The sequence below is a fragment of the Macaca mulatta genome, chromosome 9, assembly GCF_049350105.2.
Source record: "Macaca mulatta isolate MMU2019108-1 chromosome 9, T2T-MMU8v2.0, whole genome shotgun sequence".
In the NCBI taxonomy this organism is placed as follows: Eukaryota; Metazoa; Chordata; class Mammalia; order Primates; family Cercopithecidae; genus Macaca; species Macaca mulatta.
Genome location: NC_133414.1, coordinates 126,792,345 through 126,818,955, shown reverse-complemented (window position 1 = coordinate 126,818,955; position 26,611 = coordinate 126,792,345). Strand labels below are relative to the sequence as shown.

Genomic DNA, 26,611 nt, shown 5'->3' with positions numbered 1-26,611 from the left:
CAAGATCGAGCCACTGCACTCCAGCCTGGGCAACAGAGTGAGATTCTGTCAAAAACAAAAACAAAAACTGTGGGTGAACTCTGTCAAACTCATTTATTCTAAGGTAGATAGGATGGCTATTATTGGCCCATTTTACAGATTTGGAAGACAGGTGAGTTGCCTAGGGTCATTGGTGAGCTGATGATAGGACCAGGACAAGAAGCTGGGTCTTCTGCCTCTTCCTGGTCTGGTACATGCTGGATGGCAGCTCCTGCCTGAACTTGGTGAACTGCCCTGTACAGTAGCCATGAGGTAAGAGAAGCAGCCGGCTACGATGGCCTCCCTCCCTGCAGCCTCTGTAGAGACAGGGACTACCCATCGGCCATCTTTGTGAAAGAGATTAATTCAGGAAAATCTCTTGAAAGTAGAATGTGACTCAGAAAAATGATTCGTCTAACGTCAGTAACAAGCACCCCTCCCTACACACATACAGTCTTTGAGTATTCAGACGTTTTGCAAAAGGCGTAAACAGCCTTTGAGTATACGCTAAATGTTTGGATTGCTGAACTTGTCTTTTGTATCACCCTACCATTACTTCAGGCATGAAAATGGCTTTGGCATTTTCTCTGATTACTGGTTCATCCTGAGCTGTTTTAGTATTCTTGAAAAGAGTTTTAACATCCTGGGCACGGTCTCTGATTCTAGCTGCTTATGTCCAAACCCCAACTATACTCCTTGTTAGCGGAGTGACTTAGGGCAATTTCTTTAACTTCTCACCTTTTCTTTAACTGCTTCATCTTTAAAATGGAGGTGATGATGGTCCCTGCCCTAGAGGGTTATAAGAAATCGATGAGGGGAATCTTTGTTCAGTGCCTGCGGAGAGTGAGCCCTCAGTCAATGTGAGCTATGAACAATAATGAGGCCGTTTCTTTGCAGTTTATGAAGCATTGCAGTTTATGAAGTTTATAGGACCAATGATTTGGGCTTATAGTTGAATATCATTGGAGTACAAGTTCAGGGAAAATGACAAATCATTACTTTTTTCCTGTGCCTTTCTAGATAAAGTCTAGAAGTTTCTTGATTACATGAGTTTTTTCATATAAAAAGAATAATGAGAAGTGGAATGCACTTAGTCACTATATGTAATAGGGGTTGATAACAGAAAAGCTCAGGAATTTTCATTTCCAGTCACAAAAATAATTTCACGGGATCCACCAATTTCCAGCAGAAATTGGAATAGTAGCACGGAGGACGTAGTTGTGTGCTATAAAGACCATTTCTAGGTTAAGCTTTCTGTTTAAATGTGTGGTGAACTGCACACTCCTTTTAGTAGGTGTGCAGAACCTAATAGTTCTGGAAACTGATCTCCAACAAAGTCGTATAGCTGAGCTGGGGTTGGGACCAATGATTTGGGCTTATAATTGAATGTAATTGGAGGACAAGCTCAGGGAAAATGCCAAATCATTACTTTTTTCCTGTGCCTTTCTAGATAAAGTCTAGAAGTTTCTTCTTCCTTATTGAATCTGACCTTTTAAGAAATTTAGTTTTTATCTTTCCCAGTGGAATCATTTTTCATGTGGAATTCAATTTGCTTCAAGTTTCTGTCTCTTCTGCTTAGTTTAAAAGATGAGGTCAAGGCCCTGTGAATGTTTTGTTACTGATACCTGCTATTTTTCACTCTCAGCCCTGTCATAAATTACACTGTGGTAAGGTTTGTCTCCTATTCTGTAATTGCAGAGCAGGCCTAGGCCAGGTCTTTTAACATAATCTGTTGTAAGGTATGCTGTTTGCCTAAGAACACAGCAGCATCTGTGTTACCAGAGTATGATAGCATCACTATCAGTCATACCTTAATTGCAAACAGAGCCAAGCATGCTGGCCTATTGTAGCCATTCAAAATGTCGCAAGACAGAAGAGAATTGTCCTCCTTATACATCCTATGCTGGGCCTTGGGCAAGTCCCTAAATTATTCTGGCTTTAAGACTTCTTATCTTTGAAACTGTGGTGGAAATTATCTCTAAAACCCTTTCTAGCCCTCTCCTTCCTCAGAGAAATGTTTTCCAAGCTCTGTTTCATGGGAAGTTCAGAGTTGTACTGGGTTGAGGGTTCTCTGGTTGAATAAATTCAGGAAATGCTTCTTATCTTATTTATCTCTTAGTTACAGGCACACCTGCATATTAATACCTAGTAAGTCCATGGTTAAGAAAACTGTTTAACAATATTTAATTAAGCATTTCTCAAATACAGGTGAAGATACAATTTTAAGCGTTTGTATTTGTTTTGCTAAGTGACAGTCACTTTCCTGTGAAGGCTTCTAGAAGTGTGGTTGGGAAAGATTTCTGCTCTGTGTTTCTAAGATGACTGAATCAGATAAGGTAAGGAATACACAACCATGTCTCTGATTTCAAAATGACATGGTATAAGCTCCATTGCTATTTAATTAGAAAATGGTTGTGTGAGGCCGGGCACTGTGGCTCATGCCTGTAAATCGCAGCACTTTGGGAGGCAGAGGTGAGAGGATTATATGAGTCCAGGAGTTTGAAACCAGCCTGGGCAATATAGGGAGACCCTGTCTCTATTAAAAAAAAAAAAAATTAGCCGGGCGTGGTGGCACGTGCCTGTAGTCCCAGCTACTCGGGAGGCTGAAGCAGGAGAATCAGTTGAACCCAGGAGGTCAAAGCTGCAGTGAGCTGTGATTGTGCCAATGCAATCCAACCTAGGTGACAGAGTGAGAACCTATGAAAGCAAGCAAGCAAGCAAGCAAGAAAGAGAGAAGAAGGAAGGAAGAAAGGAAAAGAGGAAGGAATAGATAAAGAAAATTGTGCATTTTAAACAAGTTTCTAAGCAGTTGGCTTTACCTCTTTTGTTTTTGGTTTTTTTTTTTGAGACAGGGTCTCACTCCATCATCCAGGATCAAGTGCAGTGGCGTGGTCACGGCTCACTGCAGCTCCAATCTTCTGGGCTCAAGCAATCCTCCTGCCTCAGCCTCCTGAGTATATAGGAGTCTATAGGACTATAGGTGTAGGCCACCATGCTTGCCTAATTTTTAAAAAATTTTTAGTAAAGACAAGGTCCTGCAATACTTCCCAGGCTGGTCTGAAATTCCAGAGCTCAAGCTATCCTCCCATCTCGGCCTCCCAAAGTGCTGGGATTACAGGCATGAGTCACCACACCTGGCCAGTTTCTTGACTATAATAAATCATCAACCAAATTATCTGTGGTTCAACTAACACAAGTCAAATTTGGAGGACTATGATTAGGAAAGAATCACTTTATTGCTTAACGTTCAAAAAAATCAAAGTTTCAATATTGGATTGCCTACTCCTCCACTTTGCCCCTGTCCTGCCTTGTAAAAGGCAAGGAACCAATGCAATGCAGGTTATTTTTAAACTAGAACCCTATTTTAGCCCCTGAAAATAGCTGTTGCTCTGCCCTTGGTTTCTTCTCTCATTTAATATCAAGTAGGAATAATACTTCGAGATTTAAAGGAGTAGGAAAAACTAGCCTCCATTACATTTTAAATGAAGGCTAACAAGAATAAAAAAAAATGCAAGGATAAAAGACTTCCATCCTTATGGTAAAAATCCCAAGACACTAACAAAAAACATGTTAGGCTAAAATATGGAATCACTATCATGAGAATGCAAGGCATTAGGCACAATCAGAAGATTTCAGTTGATACGACTGGCCTTTGGCAGCAGCTGACACATGACAGTTCTGCAAATGGCAAGCATTTTATCAACGAGCAATCCAGTCGTGATTCGTTGTCTGGCGCCTGGTGCTACAGCCAAGTCAGGAGGACGTTATCAGAGGCACCAAGTTCCAGGCAGTAGCCTGGACCAGGGAAAGGGCACATAGGGTGACACATGAGGATGGCTGTCTACTCCAGTCATTTCAAAACAAAACAAAAAAGCCACTTAGCTGGGGAAGACAGTAAGCCGGGACTCTTCAATTAATCAAACTTTGTATTTGGCCAGTGTGTTTCAAATAGTCTTCTTTTTCAGTGGATTGATTATAGGCCTTACATTAAATTAATATCTCACAATGGGTGCTCTTGGTTATATCTTTATTGGAGGAATTAAATGTTTTACCCTCACACTGGAAGCAATTATGCCAGTTTCCTCCTATTTCTTAGCCAATATGTGTATCTGATGCCAAGGATATTTGTCCTAAGGGTCTTTTTCCATTTAAACTGTCTTTGTGACTTTTCCGATATGCAAAATGCCTGGTGTTCCACAAATAACTGGGAGAAAAGTTGGATTGTGGGTGGTGGATAATCCAGCCCAACATCAGGGCATTACTGACGAAAGGAAAAATATGCCTCTTTCCTGAGTCTTTCCGGATGAGGTCATTGTTTTCAGACAGTGTGTATACCTAACAGAAAAAGGCTCAAAGTCCACGGCTCGTCTCATACCAGGAGTTTGTCAGGGAACTGTTTCCAAAACCATAATGAATAATCAGGCTGTTCGTAAAAGAAGCCTCTCCAAGTAATAGTATTTTTTAAAAATTCTAGTATTGAAGAAACTAATTAAAAGCCCATCTGGTTGAGATAGTAATTCATTAAGGAAAAAGAGGAGGCAGAAGGCTTGGGAAAAATCGATCCTTTTCTTTCTTTGTTTCATGCATTTCAATGATGGTGAAATAATAGCGACCAAAGTCTGGATTCTGGATTGTGCAGAGTGCAGGAAAATCCTAGGAACATTCTTGGCATGTTCTAATAGTGGCTTCCCAGAAACGAGTGTTTTCAGCGGGTGTGGCGTCAGTGAGCTGATGTGCTTTTGCAAGGGGTCTCTTTAGAAGTAGTAGGGGCAGGGTCGAGAGAAGAAGGGGATGTAGACTCTGTACACGAGGAAGGAGCTAGACTCACTCAGGAAACTCCCCATTCTTCCTGCGCTGGCTGTGGCACACCCACCGGTGGCACACCCCTCCCTCGGGTCCGGTTCAGCCTACAGACTCCTGGGAGGAGAGCCAGGGCCCCAGCCTCTCCTTTGAGGAGTGTTGCAGCCTTTCTGTGTGCCAGATGCCTAGTGAAGAAAAGCTGAAACCTTGGAGCTTTGTGCATGTTAATGACCTTGGAAATGACTGAGCTCATGGACCCTCATCACACCATCGGAGACTACAAAGGTTAGACCGTCCGTTTCGTAAACTCAGCATATATTCCGTCTGGGGTCGACCGTGTCTTTAAAGATGAGAAAAGATGCAGGGCTTTTCCATTTGATAAAATTGTTTTACACTTATTATCATAAATGTCAATCTATTTCTGTGATAGTGTATATCTGTATAAAATGCACATCTTATTTGTCAATGTATTTACAGATATTCTTAATGGAATAGGATGTTAAAATCGACTTGTCTGTTTTGTAGCAGGAGCCCAGCTCAACTCAACCAACAGTAGGTTGGTCCTTTGAGCACATAAAAAGGCATCTTCAGTGACTGTGAGCAAACACCTGTGATCCTATTTCTGGGCATTTTGTTTGAGTTTGGATGCCATCTCTAGGATGCTTTCCCTACAGTTGTGTTTGATGGGAGAGTTTGTTCCTTGGTAAGGCTGGCTTCAGGAGTTCCCTGGCTGGTCCTGCTCAGCATCCCCAGGGACCGACAGCCAACACGTCCAACAGAGCTGCAGAGGGTGGCCCCACACAGTCTCGCAGGCTGCTCCATTGAAACCTAGGGACTGTGGCGATCGGTTGCTGATTCCTTTGATACTGGACCCCTTAAGATAAGAGAGTGTAACTTATTTTGGTTCCTGGAGAGTAGACTCGTGGGTAACTCCAGATAAGGCAGATCAGCTGGGCCGCCTCCCTCCTTCACTTCCGATCTCGCCACTCTTCTCTGTTTCGCAGGACCTCCGGTGAGCTTAGGTTTGCCTTTGTACCCAGGACTGGTAGGACTGGGGAGCCGGGTCTGCTACACTTCACATGTACACACTTGTTAAGAGGTACAAAGGAATCCGAGGTTGGCACATGCTGTAACTGATGAATAATTCATGGTGGCTTTTTATGCCACACAGTTTTCTCCTGTAAATGAGCATGATTTTGAAAGACCTTGCTGATTTAAAAGCCCAGTAATGTGGTTTCCTATTCCTCACTGACCTGCCTTAGATGTTTACGGGAAAGACGAAAGTTGACAAACATTAGAATAGTAAAATTTGAAGTTGACAATGGCCCCACGTGGGTGGTCAGCCAAGAACTCTGCTCCAACGCTTCCCTCCCCTGTTCTTTCTAAAGGATAACGTCACCTCAGGTTTACACAAGATTCTTTGACACTCTGGACTTTCCTCAAATATAGCATCTGAATTTTAATAAGGATACTATGCATATTAATTAAAATGCATTCATGTATTCCTGATATATTTAGAGAGGAAAACTATGATGCTATGTCTTTTCCAACTGAATGGGGTCCTAGTGATAAAATTAGAATATCTCAAGATGTCTAGATGTCTTTTATTTAAATGAATTTAAAGTCCTCTGTTTTTCTTGTACTGTACAAAGAGTGGATTTTAGTTTGGATTTCCAGAAAGATAGGGCAGGTTTTGGAAGAAATCTTACATGCAGAGAGACTGTAAGTAAACAGAGTAAGTGATACATCTAATTATATTTTTAGTGGTCAAACCAGAAAGAACAACTTTCTTTCTCTTCCTTGTTTTTTAACTACTCTCCTCCCTTCTACTCCGTGGCATATTTTTAAGGTATTTGGAGTCTTTCCACTTGCTACCAGCTGGAATCTACAGAAACCGTATCTCTAGAACACTCAACAGTTGACTTGAAGTTCAGTCATAATTAAATTGGAAGTTCACAAATTATTCTGAGACTTAAAAACAGGCACACCTTATGTTTGGAACATAAGGGGTTTTGCTACTCTGCATTGTTTTAAATGTACTCTCTGTAGGGAACACGGGCAATACTTTTAATTAACTTTTTTTTTTTTTTAAAACAAAAGGATATTTTAAAAGGATATGTAATAAACAAGTCTGACCCTGCTTACATTTTATTTCTTATTCTCGGTAGTTGGTTCCCTGATGCTTTAAAACAACAGCAAAGCTTGCAGCTGTTCATCCATCTCTCTTTAGTAAGAGAAGATCATCCTGTCCTTTCTCTCCTGGCACACCTTGAAAGCATTAGCTAGCTAGATGGCTGTTGATTTAAGACTTTGATACAGTGACTTACAACCTCCTGCTGTAAAGGATATCCTTAGAGCTAGTGTTTGCATACAATTAATAGTAATTTAGGCCTTTGAGATATCCAGCTGTTAATTTTATGTTAAAATCTGACTGCTGACATGTATGTCTCCATCGTTAACATACTTTAAATGTTGGGGTGGTAGCCAGGATAGCAATTCAGAGTATTGGGATTTTACAAGACTTACCACTATTCATTTCCAAAAAGAGGGAAAATGCATCGTGCTGATTAGCATTGCTTTGAGGTTTCATATGAGAGAATGGAAATGCCAGACAGGTTTTCCTGCTTCCAAAGGCAGTCACAGCTGCCACTGCAAATGAGCCCTGCCACAGTTGCTGACCAGTGGGTCAGTCAGAGCATGACATGGCCAGGAACGTGCCCAAGGAGTGGGAACAGGCAGCATGCTGGGAGAATTGGGCCCTGGATTTCCATGAAACTGTCAGCAATAGAATGAGTCTTGAGAACTTCTGTCTGCGTCATAGGCTTCCTAGGCTTGTGACCACACCAGGGTACCTTGAAGATCTTCCTGAAACAGAAATTCCCCAAGCCTAGTATTACTTTTCTTTATAATATTTCACCTGGGAAACATATGTCCTGCTGACATGTGAATTGAAGTGGTGTAGAGAGTTAGAAGGGGATGTAGTATATTTACACAGTGCTCTTGGGAAAATGCCAGCATGTTAATGGGGTGGTATTATTTTGTGGGAAGCATATCCCTGGTGACTATTTTTAAATGATTTAGGCCAGGCACGATGGCTCACACCTATAATCCCAGAATTTCGGGAGCCTGAGGCAGGCACATCGGTTGAGGTCAGGAGTTCGAGACCAGCCTCGCCAACGTGGTGAAACCTCATCTCTACTAAAAATACAAAATTAGCCAGGCATGGTGGCACACGCCTGTAATCCCAGCTACTCGGGAGACCGAGGCAGGAAAATCACTTGAACTCTGGAGGCGGAGGTTGCAGTGAGCCAAGATCGTGCCACTGTACTCCAGCCTGCGGGCAACAAGAGCAAAACTCTCTCTGTCAAGATAAAAATTAAAATTAAAAAATATATTAAATGGTTTAAATGGTTCGATAGCCCCATTTTCCATATATAAGGTAATGCTGGTTGTATGAATAGCTAAATATACCTGCAGATTCATGGATTAATCAGCTACTTCACTGATTATGGCTCTTGGCCCCACCCACATCTTTATTTTTTTACATTTAGAGTGACTCTCACTGTAATAGTCTGTCTCTAGTTGGTAGCTTCGTCAGGGAGGGTCTGCTGATGAGTCATGGAGCCACCCCTGTACTTGGCATTAGAGCTGTTAATTAACATTCTGCTGTAATTAATTTACAAGCACTTTTCTTTTTAAATTTTTTTTAAAATTTTTATTATTATACTTTAAGTTCTAGGGTACATGTGCACAACGTGCAGGTTTGTTACATATGTATGCAGGTGCCATGATGGTGTGCTGCACCCATTAACTCGTTATTTACATCTGGTATGTCTCCTAATGCTATCCCTCCCCACTCCCCCCTCCCCACAACAGGCGCCGGTGTGTGATGTTCCCCTTCCTGTGTCCAAGTGTTCTCGTTGTTCAATTCTCATCTATGAGTGAGAACATGCAGTGCTTGGTTTTCTGTCCTTGAGATAATTTGCTGAGAATGATGGTTTCCAGCTTCATCCATGTCCCTACAGAGGACATGAACGCATCCTTTTTTATGGCTGCATAGTATTCCATGGTGTATATGTGCCAATTTTCTTAATCCAGTCTATCATTGATAGGCATTTGGGTTGGTTCCAAGTCTTTGCTATTGTGAATAGCCACAATAAACATACGTGTGCATATGTCTTTATAGCAGCATGATTTATAATCCTTTGGGTATATACCCAGTAATGGGATGGCTGGGTCAAATGGTATTTCTAGTTCTAGATCCTTGAGGAATCGCCACACTGTCTTCCACAATGGTTGAGCTAGTTTACAGTCCCACCAACAATGTAAAAGTGTTCCTATTTCTCCACATCCTCTCCAGCACTCCAGTCACTTCCTGACTTTTTAATGATCGCCATTCTAACTGGTGTGAGATGGTATCTCATTGTGGTTTTGATTTGCATTTCTCTGATGGCCAGTGATGATGAGCATTTTTTCATGTGTCTGTTGGCTGCATAAATGTCTTCTTTTGAGAAGTGTCTGTTCATATCCTTTGCCCACTTTTTGATGGGATTGTTTGATTTTTTCTTGTAAATTTGTTTAAGTTCTTTGTAGATTCTGGATATTAGCCCTTTGTCAGATGAGTAGATTGCAAAAATTTTCTCCCATTCTGTAGGTTGCCTGTTCACTCTGATAGTAGTTTCTTTTGCTGTACAGAAACTTTTTAGTTTAATTAGATCCCATTTGTCAATTTTGGCTTTTGTTGCCATTGCTTTGGTGTTTTAGACGTGAAGTCCTTGCCCATGCCTATGTCCTGAATGATATTGCCTAGGTTTTCTTTTAGGATTTTTCTGGTTTTAGGTCTAACATTTAAATCTTTAATCCATCTTGAATTAATTTTTGTATAAGCTGTAAGGAAGGGATCCAGTTTCAGCTTTCTACGTATGGTTAGCCAGTTTTCCCAGCACCATTTATTAAATAGGGAATCCTTTCCCCATTTCTTGTTTTTGTCAGGTTTGTCAAAGATCAGATGGTTGGAGATGTGTGGTATTATTTCTGAGGGCTGTGTTCTGTTCCATTGGTCTACATCTCTGTTTTGGTACCAGTACTATGGTGTTTTGGTTACTGTAGCCTTGTAGTATAGTTTGAAGTCAGGTAGCGTGATGCCTCCAGCATTGTTCTTTTGGCTTAGGATTGTCTTGGCGATGCGGGCTCTTTTTTGGTTCCATATGAACTTTAAAGTAGTTTTTTCTAATTCTGTGAAGAAAGTCATCGGTAGCTTAATGGGGATGGCATTGAATCTATAAATTACCTTGGGCAGTATGGCCATTTTCACGATATTGATTCTTCCTATCCATGAGCATGGAATGTTCTTCCATTTATGTCCTCTTTTATTTCGCTGAGCAGTGGTTTGCAGTTCTCATTGAAGAGGTCCTTCACATCCCTTGTAAGTTGGATTCCAAGGTATTTTATTCTCTTTGAAGCAATTGTGAATGGGAGTTCACTCATGATTTGGCCCTCTGTCTATTATTGGTGTATAGGAATGTACAATCACTTTTCAACAGGTGGCAGGCACCATGTTAGGTACCGTTCAGAATAAATCTCTGTCATTTAGAATGATAATCCTGGAAGGTCCGCTGGCATATATGGGCAACTAACCAACATGAGACATTATGTAATGACCTGAGTAGAATGGAGAATGCAAGTGTTAGGATAAATGATGTGAGAGGATGTCATCATCTAAAGATGTTAGAACGCTGGCTAGGGAAGGCCCGGGGGATCCTTCGGGATATAGGTGACCTTGCTGGCTACAAGGGGCAGATCTGAGCATGGGTCACTTCTCACCGTGGCTGCAGTATGAAGGGAGGGTGCCTCTTGTCCTCAGAAACCATTTCTGCCACTTCCTCACTGCCAGAGCCACAGAGGATTTGGGATTTATTTTCCCCTTGTTAACATGATTGTTCTTTGGTAAATTTTGAAGTGATTTTAACAAATATAAATGCATAATTATGGACTTGTAGAAGGAAAGCATGCTCCTTTTGAGAATGATACACTGGTGAAGTGCTTGAGCTCTAGAAGCACAGAGATTTGGTCAGATGGCAGCTTGGATACCTACTAGCTTGGATAACCTTGGCCAAATTTCTCAACTTCTCTAAGCCTCAGTTTCCACATCTGTAAAATAGAGATAACAATACTGTCTGCTTTATACGACTGTGAGGATGAAGTGAGAATATCTATAAGACTCATGGCACAGTGCCTCCCACGTAATAATGAATGGGTTATATAATTGGCAATTAGAGTTCCATCTGGGAGATTCAGATTCTTGCAAATTATTTATATCGTTGAATAGTGCTATGAATCCGAGGCCTTGATTCCAGTTTGGTAATTTTATTTTAGTTTTATGTCTGAGTGTTTTGCTTATTTTTAATTATACAAATCATACAAGAATAGGCTTTCATTGTAAAAATTTCAAACACTACATGAGAGGCAAAAGCTCCCTTTGACCGCTGCCCAAACTTAGGGGATCACAACTATTCACTGTTTTATTTATCTATTTTCTTTTCATCAAAGTAATGCATATTCCTAGTTTTAAAAGGCAGATAGCGGCTTCTCGCATGAATGGGAGACAAAGAAATGAGAGAGCCAAGTAGTATAGAGTTTTTCAGGCCTGACTTCTTAGGATGACCAAAACTGGGACATTTCTGTTCCAGAATGTGGCTTTTCCCAATGAGACATTTTGTGTTTTTATATTTCACGGTTGAATCAACACGCAATTTATTAAAAGGTTTAAGGTTTTTTTTTTTTTTTTTTTTTTTGAGATGGAGTTTTGTTCTTGTTGCCCAGGCTGGAGTGCAACGGCACGATCTCGGCTCACTGCAACCTCCACCTCCAGGGTTCAAGCAATTCTCCTGCCTCAGCCTCCTGAGTAGCTGGGACCACAGTCACGTGCCACCACGCCTGGCTAACTTTGTATTTTTAGTAGAGGCAAGGTTTCTCCATGTTGGTCAGGCTGGTCTCGAACTCCTGACCTCAGGTGATCCACTCACCTAGGCTTCCCAAAGTGCTGGCATTACAGATGTGAGCCACCACTCCCGGCAAGGTTTAAGATATTTCTAATTTGGCCTGTTTGGTGGGCAGAAAATTAACAGTAAACAACAGGAGTCTGCCAAGCCCTCAGAAGAGCGGGCGGCACACTTTTTCTGTAAAGAGCCAGATAGTAAGATTTTAGGTTTCATGAGCCATGTGGTTAGTGTTATGCTGCTGCTTTCTTTCTCTCTTTCTCTGTCTCTCTCTTTCTTTCTTTCTTTCTTTCTTTCTTTCTTTCTTTCTCTCTCTCTCTTTCTTTTTTTCTTTCCTTCTTTCTTCTTCATCATGCTGACATAAGAGAGAATGTAGAAATATGCGTGACCTCTTGATGGCTAAGTTCATAACTGGCACACTGTCACTTCTTTATTCTGTAAACCAGATGAGTCACATCAGCAATTCCAGTCTCAAAGTGAGAGGGCATTCAAAGTTACACGGCAAAGGGCAGGGATATAAGGAGGGGTGATAAATTCAGCCAATGATGTAATCCACCATAGCTTCTACGCAGTAGCAGTGGTATTGGCATGAATGGACATTTACTGAGACTCAGTGAATTGAAATTATTATGCTCAGTTAACCTGAAATACTTTATTCTTGGTTTAAAAAAGAAAATAAAAAGACAGTCTAACCCTTAGGGAACTTTCTAACAAACTGAAGGAAATGGTATACAGATGAAACCAATGAATAAAATGTTTATAGAGCAAAAAGCTAAGAAATACAAGATTTGAATGCTTTGCGTGATTAGCCTAAAGCATACTTTTTCTGTAAAGGGCACAATAGTAAATATTTGAGTCTTTGTGAGCCCAATGGTGTCTGCCGCAACTACCCAAGTCTGAGATGGTAGCACAAAAGCAGCCATAGACAATACATAAATAAATGGACACAGCTGCTTTCAACAGAACTTTATTTACAAACACAGGCAGCAGGCATTAGTTTACAGACCACTGCCCTAGACTACTGAAAGAAATAAGAAAGAGTCAGCTATAGAAGACTTCTTGAAAAAGAATCCATGGTTTCAAAGGCGATAAAGATTAGTTTAGCTTAACAAGACATGCTTTAGAAATGAAGTCAGAAAACAATTATGTGGTTGTTCAATAAATTTGCCAACAGGTTAATGTAGTTAGTTCAGTCGGAATGAAAACAATAATGAAAACTCATCATTCTTTCAAAATATTACTTGGTACAAATTATTTCTGCTCTGAAAGCCTGTTTGAAAACCAGTTTGCTAAGAAGGTTCATGTTTTTGCTTAGCTGGAGAATGAGGAAAAAAAAGGATTAGAAATAAAATGAAAGAAATACCTAATTAAAATGATTTGATTTTATGCCACTTTAAAACATTTATTTGATTGATGTGACCTAAATGTGTGTAAAGGAACTAAAGGAATTAAAAAAGAATGGTTGGTCTTTAACCATCAGGAAACCATACGAATTCAAATGAGTATTTTTCTATTGTCAGTTGTATTCACCCAGATTTTACTCACCAATTTTCATGTGTTTCCTCTCCATATTTGGAGAGAGAATAAAACCTGGAATGCTGTTACAAAATGAACAGTTTTTCGCTAGAAATCTTTAATACCAGTTTACTCAGTTACAGTCAACTTGTAGTTGGGAACCTGAGGTTAGATGATTTCTTTTTTATTTTTATTTTTTTGAGACAGAGTCTGACTGTTGCCCAGGCTGGAGTGCAGTGGCGCAGTCTCGGCTCACTGCAACCTCCACCTCCCAAGTTCAAGTGCTTCTCCTGCTTCAGCCTCCCAAGTAGGTGGAATTAAAGGCGTGTGCCACACACCTGGCTCATTTTTTGTATCTTTTGGTAGAGACAGGGTTTTGCCATGTTGGCCAGGATGGTCTTAAATGCCTGGCCTCAAGTGATCCTCCCGCCTCGGCCTCCCAAAGGGCTGGGATTACAGGCGTGAGCCACTATACCCAGCCAGTTAGGCAGATTTCTGCTGATTAACCAGATACAGAAGAGTTTGGAGTGTAGCTTTAGGAAAGGTGGGAAGGCAGAATGCTCCTTGGATAAGAGGCTTAATTCTATTAAGATTTTTCTCAGGCTTTAATACTTTTCTCAGATGTTTCTGGGTTTTTTTGTCCTGATGGCAATGTCATAATACACACAGAAGAAGGAGCGTGAGGGGGATTGTTTTATTTTATTTCATTTCATTTCACTATTATTTACTGAGCTCCTACTATGTGCCAATCACCATGCTTGGACCTGGGGATACAGTCATGAGAAAGGTGGCAATGAGTCTTCCCTTTGTGGAGCTCATGGGCCAGCAGCAGTGGCAGACAAGTGGACCATAGCATGCCAAGGGTTCCAGGAGAGTCCCCCAGAGGGAGGGAACCAGGCTTTTCAGAAGTAAGAGGGATTTTTCTTGAGATTAATAAACTTGACCAGGCGCGGTGGCTCATGCCTGTAATCCCAGCACTTTGGGAGGCTAAGTGGGGGTGGATCACCTGAGGTCAGGGGTTCGGGACCAGCCTGGCCAACGTGGTGAAACCCCATCTGTACTAAAAATACAAAAATTAGCCAGGCATGCTGGTGCACGCCTGTACTCCCAGCTACTCAGGAGGCTGAGGCAGGAGAATCGCTTGAACCCAGGAGGTAGACATTGCAGTGAGTTGAGATCATGCCACTGCACTCCAGCCTGTGTGATACAGACTCCATCTCAGAGAAAAAAAACTTCATACTGATTTTACATACATATGATTAAAATAAAATTGCACATTGAAAGGACTTAGGAGTCTCCATTCCTAGTCATTAAGCCTGAGATTGGCAATAAAATTGAAAGGAATTCTTGAGAGGTTTTGAGAACACAGTGTTCCGAAATCCCCCGAGTTTCTTGGGAATACCATTTTCCCAGGAAACATAATCATATAAATCCACTCTCACGGTTACTGATTGTTCTCTTACATTTTCTTTCTTTCTTTTTTTTTTCCTTTGAGACAGAGTCTTTTTTGAGATGGAGTCTAGGTCTGTTGCCAGGCTGGAGTGCAGTGTCGCGATCTCGGTTCACTGCAATCTCCGCCTCCTGGGTTCAAGCCATTCTTCTGCCTCAGCCTCCCGAGTAGCTGGGATTATAGGCATGTGCCACCACACCCAGCTAATTTTTGTATTTTTAGTAGAGACGGTGTTTCACCATGTTGGCCAGACTGGTCTCGTTCTATTGGCCTCATGATTCACCTGCCTCAGCCTCCCAAAGTGCTGTGATTACAGGTGTGAGCCATCACGCCCGGCCACATTTTCTTTTCATTTGTTGTTATACCAATTGTGTTTCCTTCTTTTCTTGAGAAGTCGTCTTGCCCTGCTGTCAGGTAATTTCCTTTCTTCTGGTTATGCATTGAATTGTGTCCTCACAAATAGATGCTGAAGTCCTAATCGCCAGTACCCGTGACTGTGACCTTACTTGGATCGCCTTAACAGACCATCAAGTTACGATGAGGTCATGAGGGTAGGCTCTAACCTAACATGAGGTGTCCTTAAAAAAAGGGAAATTTGGATGCAGAGATGGACACACATAGGTAGAAAATGGCATGAAGACACAAGGAGAACCATCTCCAAACCAAGAAAGGCCCGAGCCTACCAGAGAGTAACAGAGAGGAATGAAACAGATTCTCCCTCCCAGCCCTCAGAAGGAACCGACTCTGCAGACTCTTTGACTTTGAATTTCTAGTCTCCAGAACTGTGAGACAGTTTCTATTGTTTAAGCCACCCAGTCTACGGTACTTTGTAATAGCAGCCCCAGAAAACTAGTACATCTTAGCTAATGTGTAAGGTCCTGGTAAGCATGACAGAAGTTGTATCTGTAAGTACACGCAAAGGCTAGTGGCTGGTGTATTAGTCTGTTCTCACACTGCTATAAGGACATATCTGAAACTGGGTAATTTATAAAGGAAAGAGGTTTAATGGACTAACATTTCCACATGGCTGGGGAGGCCTCACAATCATGGCAGAAGGCGAAGGAGGAGCGAAGTCACCTCTTACATGGCGGCAGGCAAGAGACCACGCTCAGAAGACCTGCCCTTTATAAACCATCAGATCTTTTGAGACTTATTCACTATCACGAGAATAGCATGGAAAAGACCCACCCTCATGATTCAGTTACCTCCCACCGGGTCCCTCCAGTGACATGTGGGGATTTGTGGGAGCTGCAATTCAAGATGAGATTTGGGTGGGGACAGAGCCAGACCACATCAGCTGGTAGATACTTGTCATCTTACTGCAATGTAGGCTTCAGCTTGGTAGTCATCAACATGGGGCACTCTACCCAATGATGACAGCTCTTCAATGATTGTGGATACTTGGCTACATAGGGTGAATGGGACATAGGGAACATAGGGAACATCTGGGACATAGGAATGGGCAAGATGTTCCATCTCGGGACATAGGGAGCATCTGGTTATAACCACGCAGATACAGAGGACTTTCTACCATTATATGAGGGCCATGGAAAAAGCCACGTGTTCAGATAGCAAGAGAGCCAAGAGAGGTTCTAAGAAGAAGGATTAGGTCAGGGAATTCTGGGCAGAAACCACCTGAGATCCAACCTCCCACAAACTTCCATCTTTAAAGATTTTCCATCTTTATGAAGAAGAATTTTTTTTCTAGTCTCTTCATGACTCTCAGAGCATTCTTATAAATTTCTGATTTTGAAGGTTTAACAGTGTCCCTTCTTCACTTCCACAGTAATGTTAAGAATAATTATTGACCAGGTGCGGTGGCTCATGCCTGTAATCCCAGCACTTTGGGAGGCTGAGGGGGGCAGATCACCTGAGGTCAGGAGTTTGAGACCAGCCTGGCCAAAACAGCGAAACCCCATCTCTACTAAAAATACCAAAATTAGCCAGTCGTGTTGGCGGGTGCCTGTAATCCCAGCTACTCGGGAGGCTGAGACAGGAGAATCGCTTGAACCCGGGAGGCAGAGGTTGCAGGTGAGCTGAGATTGTGCCACTGCACTCCAGCCTGGGTGACAAGAGGAAGACTCCATCTCAAAAAAAAAAAAAAAAAAAGAATAGCAATTATTAAGATAGCTCAGATCTTTTGAGTCCTGACTCTGTGACAGGCACTGTGCTATGTCTTTACATATCGTATTATCTCACTTAAATCTCATTTAATTGCCTCAACAGTTCTAGGAAGGAGGTGAGGAAACTGTCACTTATAAAAGTATCTTGCCCAACTTCATGATAAATAGTGGAGCCAGAGCTTGAACCCAACTTGACTGCAGAACTTATGTTCTCACTACCTCCTGACTCCCTGAACACCAAGTGACCGAGAATATGAAACATTTTTACAGTTATGATGTGCATTTAAAATAGTAACTACTAAACTGATTCTTAGGAAATGAGACCAAAGGTGTGTACAAAAGATCTCTCTTCTTTTTAATTAATTAATTTTTTTTTTATGACAGAGTCTCGCTCTGTGGCACAGGCTGGAATGTAGTGGCATGATCTTGGCTCACTGCAACCTCCACCTCCCAGGTTCAAGCAATACTGGTGCCTCAGCCTCCTGAGTAGCTGGGACTACAGGCACGGGCCACCACACCTGGCTGATTTTTGTGTTTTAGTATGGATGGGGTTTTGCCATGTTGGCCAGGCTGGTCTCGAACTTTTGACCTCAAGTGATCTGCCTGCCTCGGCCTCCCAAAGTTCTGGGATTACAGGCATGAGCCACCACACTGGGCCGAGATGGTCACTCTTAAACTCTGTTTTGCTAACTAGATAATCTGGTTCCCCCCACTTTTTTTTCCTCTGATTACATTTACCTGAATTTTGCCCTTAATGTCTCTCTTCTCAATAGTGTTTTATTTTTTTAAGTCACTCTAGGGATTTCATCTTTAATGAAACCAGAAACGATTCAGATCAGACACCTATTGAAGCCCGTCATTGTGTCCAAATAATTGGTCATATAATTGATACGGTTCCTCCTCATGTGATGCTCCTTACAGACTTTTGAGAAGTCAGACAATTGCATAATTATAAATTGAGAAAATATAGAGGATAATAAGAGAATCTAATTTAGTTGGGGCATCCGGGAAGACCTCTCCAAGGAGGTGACACTGAAGCGGAGGCCTGGCTGATAAATAAGAGTGTGTGTGGTGGGGTTGGGAGCCACAGAGACTGTCTACAGAGAGAAGAGTGTGTCTGAGGTCTGTGCCATGTAGGATGAATGATGGCAACTGTGACTGCATAGCGAATGAGGAAGAAGGCTTCAGAGATGAGAATGAAGACATGAACAAGGGCCTGCCTGTGATTGCATACCATAGTAAGGGTTTTGGATTAGCATTGCTCATTGCTATATAAATTAATGTGGTAAAGATATTTGAACTATTATAAAAAAATGATTACAAGTAAACTTGAATGGCAGTGTGGTGTTGGGTGTTGGTGGAAAGAGTTTTTTTTTTTTTTTTGATATGTAGTCTTGCTCTGTCACCCAGGCTGGAGTATAGTGGCACGATCTCGGCTTACTGCAGCCTCCACTTCCCGGGTTCAAGTGATCCTCCTGCCTCAGCCTCCCAAGTAGCTGGGATTACAGGCACGCACCACCACGACTGGCTAATTTTTGTATTTTTAGTAGAGATGGGGCATCTCCATGTTGATCAGTCAGGTCTTGAACTCCTGACTGCAGGTGATCCGCCCACCTCAGCCTCCCAAAGTGCTGGGATTGCAGACATGAGCCATCACGCCCAGCCGATTTTTTAAAATGTTAAAATGGAAGAGAGTAGAATCCATAAATAATCCCACTCATATATGGTCATCTTATTTACAACACAGATGCCACTACAATTCTGTGCAGAAAGAATGGATTTTTCAGTAAGTGGTGCTGGAGCATGAGCTATCTATGTGGGGGGAGAAAATGAACTTTGATCACTATCTTATACTATTTATTAAATTTAATTTCAGATGGAGCATAAAAGCTAAAACAAGCTTCTGGAATAAAGCATAGAATACCTTCAAAACCATGGCTTAACCAAAGATGTTTTAAACAGGACCAAAACCAAACACTAGCCATAAAAGAAAAAAAAAATACTAATTGAATTACATTAACATTAGGAGCTGTTCATCAAAGGACATCATTAAGAACCTGACTAGGCCAGCCATCATCTAGAAGATAGTTTACATTATGTTTTTCTGAAAACATACTCATATCCAATATATAAAAAGAACTGGCCAGGCGTGGGTGGCTCATGCCTGTAGTCCCAGCACTTTGGGAGGCTGAGGCAGGTGAATCACCTGAGGTCAGGAGTTCGAGACCACCATGGCCAACATGGTAAAACCCCATCTCTACTAAAAATACAAAAATTAGCTGGGCATGGTGGAACATGCCTGTAATCTCATCTACTTGGCAGGCTGAAGTGGGAGGATTGCTTGAACGTGGGCAGTGGAGGTTGCAGTGAGCAGAAATTGTACCACTGCACTCTAGCCTGGGCAACAGAGTGAGACTCCATCTCAAAAAAAATAAAAAATATAAATAAATAAATAAATAAATAAATAACTCCTGGCTGGGTGTTGTGGCTCATACTTGTAATCCCAGATCCTTGGGAAGCCAAGATGGGAGGATTACTTGAGGCCAGGAGTTCAAGACCGGCCTGGGCAACATAGCCAGATCCTATCCTAAAAAATTAAAAATAAATAAATAAAACAAACTTAGCTGGGTGTGGTGGCACACACCTGTAGTCTCAGCTACTCAGAAGGCTGAGGTGGGAGGATTGTTTGAGCCCAGGAGGCAGAGGCTGGATTGAGATATGATCATGCCACTGCACTCCAGCCTGAGTGACAGAGAGAGAACCTGTCTCTAAAAAAAAAATCTAAAAAAGGAACTCCTACAAATCAGTAAGAACAAGGCAGATAAGCCATACTTCACAAAGCAGCATATCCAGAATGGTCAATAAGCATATGAAAAAAGTCTCACTTTCATTAGTCATCAGTGAAATGCAAATTAAAACCTCAATGAGACACCATTTCAATAAAACTTTATTTACAAAGTTGTATATATCTATCAGCATGGGTAAAATAAAAGATTTTCTAAGTATTGTCAAGGATATGGAACAACTGGAATTCTCCTACATTGCTGGTGGGAGTATAAACTGAACAACTCACTTTGGAAAAGTGTTTGGCAGCACCTTCAGAAGTGAAACATGCATCTTCTATACATCTATATACACCTGTATGATACATCCATGTGTGTGCATAAACATAAACATATACACGCTACATCTATAGCATGAATGTCCACCAATGGACATGTACAGTGATATTCACAGCAGCTTTATCCAGAATAACCCCAAACTGGAAAAACCCACATGTCCCCAAACAGGAGAATGGACAAATGAATTGTGGTATATTCTTTCAACGGAATATTACCCAGAAATGAAAAAGAATAAACTGCAGATACACACAACTGCATGGATGAATCACATAGGCATTATGTTGAGCCAAAGGAGCTAAACATGGAAGAGAACATACTGTCACATGAATCATGCATGAAGTTCAAAACTAGCAAAACTAATCTTTCATGAGATTAAGTCAGAATAGTAGCTATCTGGAGGGATGGGGATGTAGTATTGACTGGAAAAGGGTGTAAGGAAACTTTCTGGGGTGTTAGGGATGTTCTAGATCTTGATCTGACCTGGGAAGTGGTTACATGGTTGTACACACATGTAAAAATTCACTGAGTCATATACTGGAGATTTGTGAACTTTGTAGGTAAGATGTATATTTCAATAAAAAATTTAACATTAAAATATTACAATAGGTTTGAATAAATGGGGGAAAGTTTCAAAAAAGCAAAGTTACAAATTGCATATGTAATGTGATCTGAACTCCATTAAAAATTCATGGAAGAAAAATGGAAAGAAAATCTGTGGAAAGGCTGGGCACATAGGTTTACGCCTATAATCCCAACACTTCGAGATTGACTTGAACTTCTGATTGCTTTGGCCCGGGAGTTCAAGACCAGCCTGGGTTATATGGTGAAACAGCATCTCTACAAAAATATACAAAAATTAGCTGGGCATGGTGGCACATGCCTGTAGTCTCAGCTGCTCAGGAGGCTGAGGTGGGAGGACTGCTTGAGCCAGGAGGCGGAGGTTGCAGTGTGCCAAGATTGTGTTGGTGCACTCCTGGGTGTGGGAGCAAGACCCTGTCTGACACAGACAAAAAACAAAAAAAGAAAATTGGCTGAATAATTAATAGTGGTTTCTGGATGGAGGGATTGTATTTCCATTTCTCAATAGATTTCAGTGTTTTCTGTTTTCTCTGATGTATCTTATTTCCATATCAGAAAAATTGAAATGGGAGAAACAATCACTGAGTGGATTTTGGCATAATTTCAGGGAATTGTAAATCAAGTTTGACATTTTAGGGGTGAAATAGCAATGCAGAGATGGGCAAATTTAGAAGGCATCACAGAGGGGTAAACCTGAAGGGGAACTGGAACAGCATTTTGGGAAGGATGTGAATGAAAGCAGGAATGGGGGATGGTCAAGGAACCTTGTGTGATGTTTCCGTTGGCCCGCATTCTTCAGCCTATGCTGGTCTGACTTTGTTTCCATCTAGTTCATGAGTTCTGCAGTCCCTTCTGTGGGCCTTCAAGGATGTACTAGCTTTTTCTTACACTCTGTCGTGGTGATTTAAAACCATTTATGATTTTTATCCTTAACAAGCTCTTTTCCTAGCCTTCTACATTTTTAGGCATTACCATTTGCTCTATTCTCTATTTTGAGGCTGCCTTTTCTTCCCTGCTGCACCATATGCCAATGTGAGTTTAAAAATTAATTGTGCCAAGCCATTCTCTCCTCCCCAAAAATAAATAAATAACCCCAGATCCCCCTTCCCTTCCGCCACAACACACACACGGAGCTCCAAATGATCCATCTGTCCTATTGAAGATAACCCACTTCATCCCGAGGCAGGCTATTTTTGTTTGCTTTGTCTTGAAAATTCCTACATTGTAAGCGTTAAAGAGTACATTGGTTTCCATCAGAAAATGAAAAGGAAAGCACTTTGTTCTCCTGTTTCATACCTATTGCAGGGCTGTGCACAAAGAAATGCTCAATAAATGCTGATTGAATTGCCTTGATGCAGATCATAGTCTGTGCCACATTTCAGATTTTTCTGTGCACATTTTTACTGATGATTGCACATTTATAATCATAAAATGGATTATGAAAGGGGTAATATTCCCTGGAATCCAATATTTTCTTGATCTTTTTTTTGCAAATCTATATCCTTTTAGGTGAGTTTAATTACCGAATTTTCAAATTCTCTGTGGTATCCAAGGATGGCTGGAAGCCTTCTGTGAGTACTGTTTGTTTTGTTTTCAAACTGCTTCTGTCCCTTTCCTTGATAGGGTAAGTAATAGCATTATGCTGTGTTACTGGAAATTTTAATCAAGATGCTAGGAAGTACTGCTGAGTTTGATCATTTAGTTAATGCAATGAGCTAAGAGGCTCAAGCATTTATGTGCACAGGGTCAATTTGAGTAAATCCGAGCCTAGATGGGCAATTTGCATATTTTTTCCAAGATAACCTAAATGAAAGATTCATTTTAAGGTCCAAAGTTAATACATGTTTGAGAAAGCAGTTCTCCTGAAACAGACATAGAAATGAGGGAGACTAGCTTTGCTTTTGAGAAGTTCACAGTTCAGTGATTCCTTCTCTCTTTCATGTACGCCTGTGGCTCAGCTCTCACCTCTGGGTGGATGGGTACTACGAAAGCTATCCCTCCTGCTCTGACTTTCCGTGAGACCTAGAGCAGCATTCTCAGCTGCCTGCTGGACACCACTTCATGGATGTTCTGATGACCTCTTAAGCTTCTTATTAGATCTGAAATTAGCTCATTTTTACCTCTTTCCACCAAAACACATTATCTTTCCTGTGTTTCTTATCTAAATGGCTCTACTTTTTTGCAGTCAGTCTCTAACCTTTGGGATTCTTTTTGATGCCTCCCCTTTCATTGAAGGTTGATTTCAAGCTGGCCATGGCAGTCTGTACCTGTAGTCCTAGTTACCTAGGAGGCTTAGGTGGCAGGATTCTATGAGCTCTAGAGTTTGAGTCCAGCCTGGGCAACATAGCAAGACCCCATCTCTTAAAAACTATATAAATAAATGAAAGAAAGAAAGGTTGATTTTCCCCTTCTCAAGTATCCATGTCCTTTTTCTTCTGGCCATTTGTCTATTAGGGCTGTCTCCTATAAACAGTGCCCATCCTCAGTTTGGCTGGGAATATGTGAACCCATGTAAGAAGGGAATGGCCCGGTGGGGTACTATCTATTCGTGAGATGATCTTAGATCTTGTTTTCCTTATCTACTAATATCCCTGTCTCATTCCACTTGTCCCTTGGTCATCAAACTTATCCATCTCTCTTCCCACCTCCACCTAGGCTGGGTGTTCTTTCCTTTCTTCCTCTTCCCAAATGCTGATGCATAATTGACTACTTCCTCATTTACAATTTTTTATTAAGTATTTGTAGAAACAGCTCTTCCAATGGATTCCCTCTCCCAAGCACTGCCCCCTTTCAATTTGGTGCAACCTGAAGTCTGCCCATCCGCTAGTACTGCCCACCTCGAAGGAACCCCAACCATACCCCCTCCCAGTCAATGACATGGTGTCAACATTGGCATGCTTTGGGACTCCCAAGGTAGACATTGCATTTGTTCTCATTTCCAAAAGCTCATGGAATGGATGTTTACTGCAAGGTAATAGCACCCAGATGATGATTTCTAACACACTGGAGAGAAGTGATTTTTTTTGCATTGGGATACATGCTAGAGGTAAACTCAATGGGGAAATATGGATGAATCTCAAAAACATGCTGAGTGAAAGAAGCTGGGGTGAAAGGGTATATATTGGATGGTTCTATTTGTGTGAAGTTCTGGAATGTGCACAAAGTGATAGAAATGGGAACAGTGGCTGTGGTGTGAGGGCAGGGATTGACTGGGAAGGAGCACAGAGGAACTTTCTGCAGTGCTGGAAGTGTTCTGTATCTTGACAGATGTGTGGTTTACATAGGTGAATGCATTTGTTAAAACTCATCAAATTGTATACTTAAGATCTATGCTTTTTGCTGTATGTAAATTATACCTTAATTTAATAATAGAAACACAAAAAATTAATTTAAAGGGAAAAATTGCAGAGTAAAATGTGTAATAGTATCCTACTAGTGGTTAAAGAGAAAAGACTGTATGTGTAGGAATAAACAAAATAATATGATAGGGAGAGGAGCAGACACGCTTTGTATTGGTTATCAGGAAGCATTTGCTTTGGAAGTGCTACTATTTAATATCAGACACTATTTTTGGGAATACATGGTCACTTTTACAGTGGTTCACAGCAGATTAAAATCTGATTTTAGAAATAGGAAGGTATAGATTTTCTCTGTGGAAACTTCCAATGCTTCTAAAAACCTTGCACCCTGCTGCCTTCCCTCAGTACCCGAAATAAATCACAACTGTTTGGTTTAAGTTTGGTAAGTAGGAGGGTTTAAATCACAGCTTTTATAATAACTAATATGTGGATCCCAGACTGATAGCCTACAGGCCATGGTAGGCCTGTGAACATGTTTTGTTCTGTTTTGTTGGAGAGTGGAAACATGGACAGTGGTGCTTTTTTCTTTTTATGAGTTGCAAATCTTTGAAACTTGGGAAATTTCCTGTAAAAATGTGAACGTCTGGCAATACCTGGCTGGCTTGCATTCTTTTTTTTTTTTTTTTTGAGACGGAGTCTCGCTCTGTCGCCCAGGCTGGAGTGCAGTGGCGCGATCTCGGCTCACTGCAAGCTCCGCCTACCGGGTTCACGCCATTCTCCTGCCTCAGCCTCCCGAGTAGCTGGGACTACAGGCGCCCACAACCGCGCCCGGCTATTGGCTTGCATTCTAAAACAACAATAATTGCTTGGATCTGAGTACTGGCTCCTCCATTTATAAAATTAAGATATAATTTATTTTTTATATATCCCACCATTCACAGTTATCTCAGGACCAATCTACTGCCTCCATTAAAAAAAAATTCTACTCTCAGTCCTATTTTGATTTGCAACCTCTGGATCAACATTTATGGAGCCCTTTCTGTGTACCAGGAACTATCAAGGATATCAGGAACTATTTCGTATATACATGAGGGAGATATTCTTATATCTGTTTTACAGATGAAGTAACCAAGCTTCAATTAGAACCCACCTGAGGTTGCTCAGTAGCAAGTAGCCAAACCAAGATTTGAACTAGGTATTCTTACTCCCAGAGCCTACAAATTACTGACCATGTTGTTGTTTGTTTTTTACTTTTAACTTTAGTTTCATCTATTGTTGAGCAAAAATTTAGTACTTACCTCTGGTTGAGTTCTGATTAGTTTCTTTGTGATTTATTTGGTAGAATAATCCCTGGTCTCCAAACACTATTGATTTTGCATTACTAGCAGTAAAAAAGAAAAAAAAATGTGTAATATGTATGTATATTATTTATTGGTAAATAATAAACTTGGGCTGTATTACCATTATGTACACTTTTAAACATATAGGTATTTAAAAGTCTTAAAGAATAAGAATATATATATATATTCCAGAATTTTCTCTCCACACTGCAGAAAATTATGTTGTAGGTATTGCACACCCTATCTTGGCAGCCAATAGATGAAGTGATGCCTGAACAATGATTCTGCCCGAAAGCATTTTCATATCAGAGACTGCCAATTTTGTACCCAATAAATTGTGCCTTCTAGATAAAGGATTCAGGAGAAAGGTCACCTGATTTGCCCACACCATGGGAAGACAGCAGAAAGTTCTCCATTGTTAGAAAGGTATTGTCCCTCTGTAGCCACATTTAAACAACTGTATTCTAAAACCTTCTATAACTGTGAACTCCAAAATAGCCAAAGGCATCTTTTATTCCTATTACGGCCTGGGATTCCCTTTGGGGAGCTTAGGTTCTTTTCAAACATCTAATTTTGACTGTGGATTTAATGCAGAGAAAAGCAGTACCCTCCCAGGTCTCAGTTTCTCAGTCTGAGATGTGGGGCCTCCATCTCACAGGACTTCTGCTATGATTAACAAATTTGTGGTTTTAAATACTTGGACAAAGCAAGCGCTGAGAGGGGCTGTTAATACTGAATCAGTGTGAAATGTATTTGTGGATCCGTGCCAACGGTTTTCCCAGAATTCTGGTGCTCTAAAGAAAGAATGACAATTGAGTATGCTTTTAAAGGCTTGCTTTGCGCCTGCTCAAAGGTCACGCCGTGTTCTCTCTCTAAATAGAGTTGTTTATATGTGGAAGGATAGGTTTTTCTTTCTAAGAGCTTCTCCATGTCCTTTGACCTCCTTCCCATCAACTTGTATGATCTGAGTGAAGCTTTATTCTGGAGCATCCTCTGTTTGGAATGTTCTTTTCTGCCCTCCGCTAACCTCCTTAATTCCCTTGGTCAGTCTGTCTTCAAGGCCCAGATGGAACACCAGATTCTTCACAATCCTACCAGCACCAGGGTGACTTAATCTTTCCCTCTCATGCTCTTTCAAAAAAATCAGAGCGCAGCATCTAGCGAATGCGAGGGAGCACATTTGACACACCCCTTGTGGACTGAAAGCCTTGTGTGTGTGCGTATCATCATTGGGAATGCAATAGAAATACATAAAGTTGTTCATGTAAAATGTGAAACATATGCCACATCTCTGTTCTGGAACATTTTATTAAGAAAGAAACATTAGGCCATGGCTCATGCCTGTAATCCCAACATTTTGGGAGGCT

At 41.2% G+C, this 26,611-nt stretch overlaps 1 protein-coding gene across 29 annotated transcripts in view; it reads left to right on the top strand.

The window, feature by feature from the left end:
- The window catches only part of ABLIM1 (actin binding LIM protein 1), a 388,728-nt gene that overhangs the window by 134,472 nt on the left and 227,645 nt on the right, over nt 1-26,611 (top strand). For 7 of the 29 annotated variants that reach the window (XM_015148237.3, XM_077947594.1, XM_077947573.1 and 4 more), the window contains exon 1: nt 4,720-5,103. The exons of 17 other annotated variants lie outside the window; for them this stretch is intronic. In XM_015148237.3, the coding sequence (XP_015003723.3) occupies nt 5,040-5,103 (64 nt within the window). In that variant the 5' untranslated portion in view covers nt 4,720-5,039. Of the gene's footprint in view, nt 1-4,719; nt 5,104-26,611 lie in introns of those variants that run through there. 5 more of the 29 variants (XM_015148252.3, XM_015148248.3, XM_015148240.3 and 2 more) reach the window with 1 other exon arrangement.